The 14018-nt window shown below is 43.4% G+C and overlaps 1 protein-coding gene across 4 annotated transcripts; it reads right to left on the minus strand.

The window, feature by feature from the left end:
* Positions 1 to 280: 280 nt before the first annotated feature.
* On the minus strand, positions 281 to 14010 carry C1GALT1 (core 1 synthase, glycoprotein-N-acetylgalactosamine 3-beta-galactosyltransferase 1). 4 transcript variants are annotated; one of them, XM_031614341.2, is made up of 4 exons: positions 13881 to 14010; positions 7504 to 7743; positions 5323 to 5990; positions 281 to 4320 (listed from the first exon to the last, which is right to left on the minus strand). In XM_031614341.2, the coding sequence occupies exons 2-4, from the start codon at positions 7724 to 7726 to the stop codon at positions 4111 to 4113; spliced, it is 1101 nt and encodes a 366-aa protein (XP_031470201.1). In that variant the 5' UTR covers positions 7727 to 7743; positions 13881 to 14010; the 3' UTR covers positions 281 to 4110. The 4 variants fall into 4 exon arrangements, with proteins under 4 accessions (XP_031470201.1, XP_031470200.1, XP_089998892.1 ...); XM_031614340.2 differs by lacking the exon at positions 13881 to 14010 and adding an exon at positions 13388 to 13500; XM_090142766.1 differs by lacking the exon at positions 13881 to 14010 and adding an exon at positions 12645 to 13085.
* Between the last annotated feature and the right edge of the window lie 8 nt (positions 14011 to 14018).

Below are 14018 nucleotides of genomic sequence, written 5' to 3' on the forward strand. Positions count from 1 at the left end.
TGAAAATCAGCACAATGAAGGAACAGCAGTCTGTCTATGTGGATCTGGTGCTAGCACCAGTGATTAATTTAACATTTTCTTTAAATGAAGTTTTCTATGCAGCTTGCTATTTGCTAGTAGCATGCATAACAGAGAACTCAGCAAGCTTTCCACCTTTCCTGCACCCACCAAAACTAACGAACAAACAAACAAAGAAGGAGAATATTCTTATTGCACTCCATTGTGCTGCCACACCACAGGCATACAGGGCGGGCAAATGAAGACAGACACACAGTGCATGTGAGATAACTTATTTCATTTATTCAATTCTGAACTTAATTCTGATGCTAAAAATTGGTCAAAGGCACTTCAAAGAAGGTATTTCAGAAACAAATCTTACGCTGATCAGTCCAGACAAGTCACCAATTTACACCTGTCAGTAGGGACACAACAGCCTAAAACTGCAAAATGAAACATTCACAGGTTTTTAGTGGAATATACTGTCCAGCAGCAATATTCATTTTATTTTTTAAGAGCATTAACAACATTTCTGAAGTATTTTAAATACAGTATGGTAAACTAAAGCAAATTACACCTTTGGAATCCCACAGAAGTTTTTCTTGTCAGAAAAAGGACACGGCAGCCTTCCCACGTTGTGCCATATTGAAGGATTTATGTCCATCTGCGTGTGCACTGTTAGCAGCAGTAGCAGGACATCAGAGAAATAACCCACATCTTTCTTAGTCATACAAAGATAAAAGCCCTTCTCGGATGGCAAACTGTGCACTACAGGTGTGCCAGCTACTCACTGAAACGCACACTCTGGAAACAGAACAGTCATATGTAAAGAAAAAGTGATTTTAACACATAACCCCATCAGAGCAAAACAAAGACAGTGTCCTTACAGACAAAAGACATTGGGAAAAGACCTCCCACAAGATGAGAGACTGTGCTAACACCACACAGTCTAACCCCTTCACTAAGTCCAATACAGACTGCAAAATGAACTCAAAGTTAAAGATTAAATTTGTTTTTTTTCTGCAAGCCAAATTTAACACTGTCCTCCAATTAAGAATTTTGCTTGGCACTCTCATTTCTCCTGAGCTAAAACACTCTTACTGCAGGGTTAATACGTTACTGTTTTATGCTAAGGAACATTCCCATATCCAGGGGCAAACAACTGTTTAAGAAAAGCCTGCTGCTTCCTAATTCCAAGAAAACTATTTCATAAATGTTAGATGCACCATTTTAATCACAACCACACCAATGGAAGCTTCTATGTTTGATAACATTAAGAGATCTGAGAGCAAGAGAGAGAGAGAGAGCATGCAATAATCTAAAGAGCCAAAGAGACTTTGTGCTTCTGTATCCCCCCATGAAGAAGCCTGCTACAGAAAGGGGCTACAGAAATACTCAGTACTCTGTCAAAGCATGAAGACCTGAGAGTGAAGTAATAAACTGCTAATGGTTCTGTAAGATGGCATGTGAAAATTATACTAACTGCTCAAATTCCAATCTTGTCCACTTAAGCTGTTGAAGAATGAGATGCAAACTGCTCATTTCAGGAGGTATAGGCTCGTTGCTAAATTGCAATTTAACAGAGAGCAACAGCCTTCTATTAGAATGTAAAATCAATACTTTTTCAAGCCTATTTGGATACTGAGAGGAAAACAATATTTGTATTTCTTTGCAGTACTGCCAGAAAGACAAAAGAAATATCAGAGGTGTGGGAGCAGAACACTTTAAAACAAAGCAAGAATAAGCACTGGAAGAGAAGGCTGCTCTTACTTCTCCAGACAGGCCACCTACTTGTCACAAGGCAGTACGTTCTCAGCCTTGCTCCCTAACGACATGAAACTTGCAGATATGTGCTGCTCACTTCTTTATTTCTCCATTGTACCCAAGGCCCTGCCCTGCTCTGCTAAGACCACAAACCGCAGCTGGGAAGCAGACAACCATCAGAACTGCCCCAGAGGAAAGGCAAAGAGATTAACACTGAGATCTTGATTTCATTCTACAGTTTCCTGATGTATTCCAGAACTTCTAATTGCAGGTTTGAACAATGCCACCAGAGTTATCAACAGCATATGGATTTCACGATCTTATTGTTTGCGTGGCACGCGGGATAAACGTTTAGCTGACAGAAGGAAGCATCCAACTAAAAGAAGCTATCAGGCATTCTCTCTCTGACTACAGCACCACCCTGACTAGAGCAAACCGGAGGCTTTTTCCTTTTTCTAAACAAATACAGTTATAATTTTCTACTTAAGTCAGTTAACATAAAATAAAGCTCATCTCTTTCAGTATTTTGGAGGATCTTCCTCATGAAAGATCAACAGATTTAACATACGAACCTAACCTATATTCAGGCAGAGACATGACATACAATATTTCAATTCCACATATTTCAGTAATTGCCATTATGCTGCAGAATAATGATCAGAAAAGCAGTCACGACCTCACAACTGGACCACAGACAGAACCCCAATCTGTGCGAGAACTATCTTTGGAAAACACAAATTCCAGTACTTTATGCTAACATCCTCTCCCAGGAACCTGAAGGACAGCAGCAGTAAATAAGGCTGTCTGCTATCGGTATGTGCCCTTTCCAAAGCAGTGACTGGAGGTAATCAGGTTATGTCCAAATTCATCAATATGATGAAGGCGAAAAATGCTAAAAAGAAATTTTGTTCAAGTGTGGAATAAAGGCATGTCAAGCTTAACCCCATCCCCTGAACTGCTCTATTAACTGAATTCGAAGAAGTGAAAACCACAAAGTTTTGTGTTGTGTATGTAAAACACAGACTCGACTTCTGAAAATTCTTCAGTAATTAAAACTGTTTTGTTCCACACCAAGAAAGTGTCTTCACTTACGAGGCAGAGATACTCATAAAGTAGTGGAGAGATTAATGCACTTTGAAAGATACCTGCATTCAGGCTGGGTTATCAGAATAACCAAATACTTCAGAGTGAATACTTCAGGAGTGACATAGGGAGCATCTAACACTTTGTTCTGAAAAAAGCAACAAGAAACAAATGCAGAAGAAACTTTAAGAACGGAGGAAAAGAAAAGTTCAGAAAAGGGAGATGAAGTACTTTAAGCCAAGCAGACAAATGAGCTTTGTTGCTGTTTTAAAACAGTACGTGTTTGTATCTGTAAAATCCTGTGAATAAGGTAGTGTCACAATCTCAAAGTACAGAAATGGGAAAATTGAATAGAAATGAACTAATTAATATTGGCTGAATCCAAATTACATGCCACCGTAACTTGGCTAACATACTAACTGATTTACAGAGAAAATGTAATGGAGGAGAAGAGCTTTCATACGAAAAAGCATCTTTATCTTATCAAGTTCTGAGATGAATTTATATATTCATTTAGCCAAATGGTAACTTGATTCAAATAAAATTTAAAAAAGCCATGGACAAACATAGTCTCCTCACATCACCTCAGTAATTTGACCAATAATAACTATCCCTGGATTTCTCCCTAAGACAGTAGTGATCTAACTTCATGTTGTTCTGTACAATAGAGATTTACAGTAAAAAACTGTAAATAATTCCTAGCAGTGAATTTAATTTCTGAAATAATTCAGACATTAATCACTGAGGTGTGTCTCCATTCTTACCAACCAGTCTGTCATAAGGCAAAGCAGATTTGAGGCTCTATTTTTTACCCTTCTCACTTCCTTATAGGGCAACATGCATGCAGTAACTGCAGAATACTGAGAATACTGGAGAAAAACACCATGAAGCATTCCTGTTACATCAGATTTCTAGTATAAGAACTCACATAACAGAACATTTGGAAGAGAAAAAAAGAAATACTGTACGATTATCTTTGAATCTGTCCACTATGCTTTTAAATATGAGTTCTTCTAGGAACCAGCATACCAGAACCTCCATCTGTTCCACAGCACTAGGACCCAATATTTTGTGAGTAGGGCTGCAATGTTACACTATCCCAAACAGCCAGAGCCTACGCTGGACTCTTTTTTGCACAGGCACTGACTGGTAGTACTGCCAACGTAAGAATCACAATGAATAATCCTAGTCCACAAGCTTCATGCAGGAGTTTAAGAAGACTCTCATTCACTGTACTGCCTTCTTTCAGTTTCCTTCAAAGTCCAATTAATTCTCAGAAGTTTTTTGCTTTAGCTTTGGATTATCCTCTAGTGCTTCATTTTTGTTCTGCTCCTCCAGACTCTTTGCCAAATCAGGATTGTATCGATACGAATACCCATATGGACGGAGATGGTAAACCAAGTACTCCAAGTGATACATAGTCATGGAATCAACATAGTGAAATGAAACCGCAAGGTCAGAGCAGCATCCAGGGCCCTAAAATACAAAACAAGTCAAAACCATCAGCAAGAATTCCAGAGCATGCCATGGATTAAAGATACTGTAGGAAGAATTCAAACACACATTTGACTTCCTGGGAAAAAATTCCCTTTCGTCATTCATGTATTTATTTCAAAGCTTAGCATTAGGCAAGCAAAATGGATCAATCTGGCAGATTTGCCAAAGCATCTTTCCTAAGACAGAAATGGATAGATAGTCTTTGGCCTCTGTAATCAAGCCAGTGAAAAAATTTGCTGCCTGCACTTAACGCCAGAGGGCATTTTTTGCTTTTACAGAATCACAGAATGGCCCAGGTTGGAAGGGACCTCAAGGATCATGAACCTCCAACCCCCTCCCACAAGCAGGGCCACCAACCTCCACATTTAATACTAGACCAGGCTGCCCAGGCTGTGGTGTCCCTGTTCATTGCAGGAGTTGGCCTAGATGGCCTTCAGAGGGCCTTTCCAACTCTAAGGATTCTGTGACTCTATGAAAATTAAAACTGTAAGATAAAGAGAAGAAAAATACTCTGAAGCATGAGGAAGCTGATGATGAAAACCTAAGAAACAACCATTATTTTTTAAAACACTGCTTTGTAATGAACCTCATGGGAGTCGTTGAGATTGGAGAAGTGAGTGATGCTGTATCTGAGATACAAGAGTATAAAACAGAATGGGAACTTTGCAGGTAACCTTGCAAGGAACATAGTAGTGCTGACACCAGACAAACCTCTTAAGAAGATTTCATCATTTCTTGCTCTCCACAAAGCATAGGAAAACAGTAATAGTAATTCAAGATTGAGTAGCTCCTCCAGAACATTAATCTCTTAGCATCAGCTTTAGCTGATGACTATAGTATTTAACACAGCTGTATCTAACAACAGCACAACAACATTTTCTTTTCTAAAATACATTTAGCTGCCATTAAACTGTCAACTCAAACACTGTATCATGGTAAGACGTACGTCACGGAACATATGCCAAATTCCTAAAGACTTACCTCTACAGCAGGGTAATAATTGTAATTCCAGTACCAGAATGTTTTTGGTAGGTATCCTCTGATTAAGAGATGTTCTGGAACAAAGGGATGAAAAGTTTCCCTACCACTTGTATCCCTGGAATCTCCTGCTTGTACATTAATGATCTCCATGCACTTTCCTAGTGCTAAGTCTTCAATAGAGGAACTATGAGAGCATTTGTTGGTTTTAAAAGCAGTAACAAATCTTTTCAGAGCTTCTTTGCTGAGAACATACCCTGCTCCTCCACTCATGTAGCCCTGTTTCACATAAGGCTTAAACCTTCTTCCAAAGTATATTGGCTGTTCAGGACTGTATTTTGAAAGAAGCCATCTTAAATTGTCCAATATAACATACGTATCATCGTCTGCTTTCATGAACCAATCAGCATCATCAAAGTAATGGTCATAAACATATTGAAAAGCTTTTATAGTCTTCCAGTAAAGTTGGTCCCTGCCTTCTTTGGTTTCTAGGCCCACTGTTGGGAAGTCTTTATTTTCCTCAGAGCTCATAAAAAGTATTTTATTGCAACGTTGGGCCCAGGTAGCTTTAACATGTCTGGCCTTCTTCTCTAGATTTTGAGGTCCAGTCATGACCCAACAAAGTATTTTCACCTTCTGATAGAGTCCATCTGCAACGTTTTTATTCTCATCTGAAAAAAAGAGGAAAAATCTCAAACATCACATTTGACTGAGCACTGATACATGCAGGAGAACAAGCTCTCCCCAGACACTCTTCTAATTCAGGAAATACATGCAGAGGAACAGGAGGTCTTTGTTTTCAAATGAAATTAATGTTAAATTTCGGAAGAAAACAAACAAACTCCCCAAACCAAAAAACTAAAATTCTCAAAGTTACTTTGACTTCACAAGATAAAGGGAAGCGTAAGAGTAGGACCAAAATGGGTAACTTTTCATTGTGACTTTAGAACGTTTTAAAACATAAAAACTGTGAGAAGCCATCCTTTTTATGGTACTAGAAGATTAATTAAAATTAAATATATATATATATATATATATATATATATATATATATATATATTTATACCATTCACAATGAACACAGCAACTGAAAAAAAAAAAAAGGTCAAAGAACTTCTTATCTTTGTTATATAATTTTATGTTAACTAACAAAACCTAATAAACAATTCTAAAATACAAATGTGTTTCTGAAGGGAAATGCAGGTGCTAAGGCAGAAAAATTTATCATAAAATCAAGTTAAATCTTATTTGTAAATTATCACTGGTAGTAAGATAGGATACTATGAACCTAGTATTAATGTGCCAAACAACAGATGTGTAATATAACATTTTCCAAGGTGCCACAGCATTTGTTTCCCCTCAAAGAAACTTTCACTTGACACATATAGTGATGTTAACTCACGTAAAAGAACATTTCATGGGTAGTGAGATTTGTACCACTGGTCCTAAAATATTACTGTTTAACCTTATCAAAAACAGTTTTCTTTGCAACAGTCTTCTACAACTACAAGCAAAACACTCGCAAACTTGACTCACAAAGCTTGCAGTTTAAGTACCTTTAGATAATAAATTACTTATTAACACCCTGTGAAATAAATGCATTATAGTGCAAGCAATTTTTCTCATCTAAACTGCCCTAGTTCAGATACTATCTGTATTTAGGACTGAGAATGAACTCATGATAAGATGGGTCAAATGTAAAAGTGTGCCTGAAGTATCAGAAGGGTCTACCTTCTTAAAAAAGAAAAATCAAAGTGCAACAGACTTTCTCTGTTTCTAGCTGACAACAGCAATTAGTCTTGTGGATTGCCATATAATCAGGAAGGCTAAGAGAGCCCAGTGAGGCACCCATCCTATTTTTTTCCTTTTAGGTTATCTGAGAGGTTAGATCAGATGTTAGAAATGGTCCAGAACTATCCCCTTAAAGCTGAAAAACAATTCAATCACACCTACAATGCTAACAAATATATCTACCTAGCAAAGGTTCCAAGGGGAAAATGCAAAAATCACAAATGTGATGTAAGCAAAGAAAATCACCTTGCAGTAGACCTCAAGAGAACAAAGTTATTTAGATGTAACCTGAACACTGGCAAACAGAAAGAAAATGATTCATACAAATACTTGGCAGTTTGTGGTGCATGAAAAGGGTACTTATTATATAATAAATCAGGTGTAACAAAATACCTCTATGCTGTCCAGAGTCCGCATTGAAATTCATTTGTCCTTGCAGCTGATTGTTATCAGTATCTTCTGAGTGTTGACCATGTGGATCATTGTGAAGAATACGAGGTTGGATCTCAACTTGTTCTTCTAGTATCATGCTAAACAGGAGATAGCACAGAAAAAATCCTATCGCAGATCCAAAACTGAAGGTCAGAAGGTTCATCAAAGACTTAGAAGAGGCCATTTCCCGAAGGTAACACACTGTCAAAAACAAGTGGAAAATACATTAAAGGTAAAGCAGCTTAACATATAACTCAAATCTAACATACAAGAAGAAATCAATGACAAAATACCTTAAAGCAGAAATCTCAAATCTAACTCTGATCCAGAACCCCTGGGGATGCATGGGAGTTTAAGTACAGAACCAATGCAACTGCTTACAGAAAATATACAGGCATACTTAGGGCAAAAGCCCGACTGTGTACTGTTCAGCTCACCATTATAAAGGACAAGCAGAATATACAAGGGTGCCTGTGCATACAGAAAGCACTTCTCTAACCATGCTAATAGAACATTTATACAAGAATACTTTAAAGTGCAATATCTTAAATATAAAATGGTAATACATGTTCACTTCTCTTGGCCTTAAGAAAATTGTGCTTAAAAAGGTAATACCTGTCTTACAAAACTAAGAGATGATGATCCAAGGCAATCTGTAGGTTGACATACCATGTGGGCATGAGATGTACTTGAACTTCAGCAGTTAGAATATCACAGGAATTCTTAAACAGATGTCAAATGCAAGCAGACATTGAAGACTTATAAAAGCACATCTAGTACAATCTCAAAGTAGGGCAGTTTTCCTTTCACTTTTAGAACTACTGAGGACAGACTTCCAGAAGAAGAGTGAGAGAACATCAGAATTTCAGTAAAGAAACACTGCCTTTTAGAAGGCATTTGGAAGAAGAGAAGAAAGCATGTCAGCCTTAAAGCCACTCCTACACATCAAAAAACATCTATTCCAGTCATGTAAACCTAATCTTTGGCCACACCTGTGCTTCTCAAAAAGAAAAAGACTGGTTTAGCATTGTAAGAACTTTAAACAAAGACAAGATCTACACCTACGTAAAATGAGCTTTATACATCTAAAACAATCATGAATTTACATATATTAAGCACATGCAGACCAATTCCAGGCCATGGAGGCCTGAGAGATTTGAAAGGAGTTGAGATGTGTTCAAATAATTCACAACTAAGCCACAGAAACACAGACAGTTAAATACATACTGGAGTCAAGCCAACCTTACAAACGAGCTGATGACATTCCCTCCATTAGCATCATTCTTAACATCAAGAGGCAGAACCCCATTTAGTTAGTAGGGAGCCAAAAAAAGTTTACCGAATGCACAGAGCAACAGGACTGAATGTAAAAGGAGCAGTACTTCCTACTCAATCAGCTGCCACCACGGATAAGGCAGGCAGGAGCAAGTGCTCAGACATTCTGTTGCAAAACCCTTCAGCCTCCCTCTGACATCAACATCTTACAGCACAGAAGCACCACTGGTGTGCACAAGAGCTTGGGCAAGGAATCTCAGAATGCACAGCACCCAGACTGCAAAGGTGTGTCTGAGGCGAACAGACAGCAGTAAAGGGAGAAACTGTTAAGGATCAGAAATGTTGCAGTGCTCCATGACACTGCAGTGAACCTGGCTACAAGGGTATCTTCTCTTAACATCCTTATGCTGCGCTAATGATGTTGCTTTGAATTCACCTCCAGATGTCACTTTCCTAACACAGTAGGTCAGTCCCAAAATGAGACCTCTGTTCTGCACATTATAAAGGTGGGACATTCCTCTAGAAAGCTTGTTGGGTACTTGTCAATGTCACAGCAAAAATGATATTTCAAGTTGGTATTCTGCTGTCTGTGTATTTGATCTACATTATTACAACAGCAAACATCAGTAGAGAAAAACACCACAATGACCACAAACAGTAAACTGATGCCGCCAGGTCTTATCAAATGCACACAGCTGCTTCTAAGCAAAGGTATTGATCTTCATCAAAGGCTGAATGCCTTCTAGAGATCACCAGTTAAAGATCCACTGCCACCAGCACAACCCATCCAGCCCGCATTCACTTCCCTTGCTGGCTATGAAGAGCTTTTTGCGAAGTGTCAGCCCCAAGCAAGCTGCACGAATCAGTACGCAGCAACACCCACTCCAAACACCGCCGTCCTGCCCCTCTGACCTCCCTGGATCAGAAAGCAGAGGACAGAAGGCAGGTGTGCCCATTGGGCCAGGGCGTCCAGAAGCCATCTGGCTCAGCTGAGTGGGAAGAAGTTGCAACATGCGACAAGGCCTTCTTTCCACATTGCCAGAAAAATGAAACAGAACTGGAAACACAACTTAAAGTACGGAAGAAAAACTAAGATGTCAAAAGGCTGTACCAGGCTGCTAAAGAGTTCTAGTTCTTTAATACAAACAGGCACAACAGTTTTTAATCATATATTGTCATATGTAATGTGTCTAGCTTTATTTCTGTGTCTTATCATATGCCATAAACTTGGACAGAAAACCCAGGGACTTACATGAGGTGACCTCCAACCCCACCCTGGCCACAATTTAAGGGAAAGCCCAGATGCACAAGCAGCCAACGGCTCTGAAAAGTACTCACTGCACTAAAGATATTTGTTTGTGCTTTAACTTGTCCCACGTATCACCACAAAGGTCTCCTCAGAACTGGAAATGAGCAAAAGGAGAGTGCCAGGATAAAACAATGCCTTCCTTCAGCATATTTAAAAGGAGGAAAAATAATCCATGGATGCACACAAAGTAGCTGCAGCAGTTTCTACTAGAAAAAAGTTGTTTTGCTGTTCAATACTATTAATATTATTTATTAGTTTTCAATTTGAAATAATCTGCTCACAACTGTGTCAATTTCATATCAACAAACTGGACATACACGCATACATCCCCATATGCTCACGAACTCCAGAAGCACACAGGACAGTACTTCTGTTTTTTAACAGCATGTTGCTATTTGACACATGCAGTGCCTTTTAACTTGCCAGCAGCAGTAACTGAAAGTGACAGCAGTTCTTATGATGACAAACACTCCCACTCCCACTTCCTTGTTACCACTCTTTTCCAAAAAGTGATTTATTCAGGGGTGAGATACATGCAGAAGGAAAAGGCAAGTGCAGAACACACAGGTCACTAAAAGATTCCCATTTTTATTCCTACTTCTATCTTCACTTCTTTTGACTTTCTAAAGAGATGCAATTTAAAAAGAAAGGAAAAAAACTCTGTAATGATAAGCTTACACTTGTGCTCCATTACTACATCATGACAGCTTAAATAAATCTCTTTATCTACTTACACACTCATGTAAGTAGCCTTATTCACATCAGCCAAAACGCCGAGTGCTTTAAAACTCTATGACAACTTAGCAGTCATTGTAGGTTTGGCTTCAAATTTATGCTTTGAGAACCAAAGATTCCTGCATCCTCAACTTGCAGTAACTTTCACCTGTTGGATGCTGCCAGCCACAACAGCCGAGGCTGCTGCAGCTCCTTGTCCCAGGTACTGGCAGCAGCAAGGCTGAGGCTGTATGGCACACATGCACACACACCTCACGCTGTTCCCTGTCTGGCCAAGCAGGACAAAGGTCTGTCAGTGTGAAGTATGGGCATACACACAACGCGGATCTCTACAGGGACTCGATCTACCCAGGAACTGCTGGTCTCCCCACAGACCCCATCCCAGTGCTGGTTCAGATCTCATCCAGATTCACAGTGCCAACTCCCCATGGGTGCACCACAGATTCCTCACTGAACGGCCTCAGATGCTCAGCCTATCCAGTACCCAGCCACCCTTTGTATCCAGTCACCTGTCTCACATACATGCACCAATGGGCCTCCAAAACAATTTTCAAATCTCATATTCTCATCTGATCTCTCTCACTGCCAGCTCAAAGATCCTCTCATCTCACTAGCATCGTGCCCACACCCAGGTGCACTCATACTTGGCCCCAGGCCCTCTACCCTACTCACCAGCCAGCCCAGCCCGATGCTCACCAGCAACCACACACTGGCAGACCCGCCAACACACACATGATCTCTCTCTCCAGGTCACCAACCCAGCTGGTGGCACTTAGACCCCCTCTCTCTCTCTCATCAGTCACAGAGGTCCCTACAGGTTACAGTATCATTCCTGCTGCTGGCACTGAGAATATGTACATATGAATACAGAGTCCTCTCTTCCAGGAGAACAGTTATATATGGAGCTTAATAAGAAAAAGGAACAGGCTGCAGAAATCCGGCATAGAGTATGACCAGACAAACATGCTGACCAGTGTTTGTTTGCACTTGACTGGGCCTTTTTATCCTCTATTCCATCTATTTTCCCATAACCGTTGCTCTGCAAACCACCTTGCTCCCCTCCTTTGGTCCCTCCTCTAAGCATCTGTAAGAAGCTCTCTACAATCACAAGATGCTTCTCTCCTGCATCCCATGAGACGACCCATGCTCTGCTGGCAGTTACCCCTCTCAACCCTGTAAGCTGTTCCAGAAAGCCTGTTGACGTGCTGTGTGTCACACCCTCAGCAATGGGGCCGATGGCTGCCCTGTGACAGGACACAACCATTAATCTCTAATTCCTCTAATGAGATTCATGGTTCCCCCATGGTTCCACCACCACTACTGTTGTGCCTCTGCGCTCGTTTGCTTTCCTGGTGATGAGCCTTTTACCACAGCCTGAAATACTGCCCTCATTCTGCTAGCTGCTTATGATGAACACCTTATAATTAACGCTTTGAATTAAACACAGACCATAAAACCGTCTAATGCTGTTTCAAGAGGAAACATTCAACAGTCAAAAATCAATCCGTGGTTTTGAAACTTAGAGAATACGCTATGCAGTAAGAAGTAAAGATCCAGAACTCTTGCACCTTTCATCCCACTATCATTCCATCATCTTTTGCTTAAGATTTCACAAATTAACCATGTAAAACATGGCACGCACGCAGTTGGTTTGTCCCTGCATCCCATTACTGACGGAGAGAGCGGGAAGCAGTGAGGCCCCAGCACAAAGCAGAAGGCACAGGCCAGAGAATCACAGCATATCCTGCATTGGAAGGGACCCATAAGGATCACTGAGTCCAACCTCCAGCGTCCTCTGAGGGCTGCACCGTTGGCAACGGAATCGATGGCTTCTATACCGCGCCTGGAACAGTCAAGCGATGCAACAAGGTACTTAGAGAAAAGCACAGAAGGCACAGTTAGCTGTACACGCCAGTGAAGGCTTTCTGCTCAGTAGGAACCGCTGTTTCTAGAAGCTGTGCGCACACATCGGTGCTCCTGGCACGAAGCTGCACATCCACAAACGCTGCACCGAGGGCCGGGCAGTTCCCTGTCAGCCAAGCGCAGATGACGTCCTCCGCTTTCAAAACCATTTTGTTTAACATTCTAACGGCGTAAGCACTTCTTAGGAGAGGTCCCTTCCCGGCCAGAGCCGCTCGGCTGCTCCCCGCTCAGCCGTACGGCGTGCCGGCCGCGGGCGGCTCAGGGCGGCACGGAACCGGCCGCAGCCGTACGCGCGGCACGGGCGGCCGCCGGCTCCGGCAGCCCCCGCAGCAACAGGTCAGCCCCCGGCCCCGCCGCGCCCCGCAGGCCGGCCTCAGGCCCCGTCCCGCCGCCGTACCACCGACGCGCAGCCGCTGCCGAGCGCGGCCCTCCGAGCGCCTCCTCTCCGCCCGCGGGGCCCCTCCGCTCCCGGCGGACGCCCGCCGTCCCCGCGGCCGGGGCTCCCCCGGGCGGCCCCTCCCGGCGTCTTCCTTCCCTCGCGGCCGTCCCGCCGCCCTCCGCCGGCCCTCGGCCCTCGGCCCCGCCTCGCCGCGCTCCCCTCACCTCAGCGGCCGGCGGGGACCCGGCGCGCGCTCCGCCGCGCGACCCCCAAGCAGCCGTTGGCCGCGCGCCGCGCACACGGCCGCGCCGCCACCATCCCTCCGCCCTGCGCGTCACCCCGCGCCGCGCGCCCCGCCGAGGGCGGGGCCCGCCACGCCCCGCGCGCGCTGATTGGGCGGCGAGCGCCGGGGGAGGGCGCGGCCAGCCGGGGCACGCGCATTTAACCCTCGGCGGTTTCTACTCGCCCATGGCCGCTGCCTGCGGGGGGCGCCGTAACGCGCGTCTCCGGTGCGGCCGCCGCTCCCGATCCGGCTGCTCCCGGCGCCGTGGGGCACCCGCGCCGCGTCGGCGGCCGCGCGGGACGAGCCGTGCGTAGCGCTAGGAGAGCGGCGGGGCCGCCGAGGGCGTCCGCTCCCCGTAGCGCTCGCGGGTTTTTAAACGATGCTTCCCTCCGCGTGCGTCCCCCCGACGGCGCGGTCCTTCGTGGTCTGGTTACCTTCCTGCCGCCGCTCGCAGCCCCTCGCCTCCGCGCTGCCGCCGGCCCGGAGCCTCCGCGCTGCCGAATTGCCATGAGGCGGCTGCACGGTTGCTAGGAGACCGAGCCCTCCGCAATCGCTCCTTATCGCCCTGTGTA

Source organism: Phasianus colchicus, chromosome 6 (assembly GCF_987193195.1).
Source record: "Phasianus colchicus chromosome 6, bPhaCol1.hap1.1, whole genome shotgun sequence".
NCBI lineage: Eukaryota > Metazoa > Chordata > Aves > Galliformes > Phasianidae > Phasianus > Phasianus colchicus.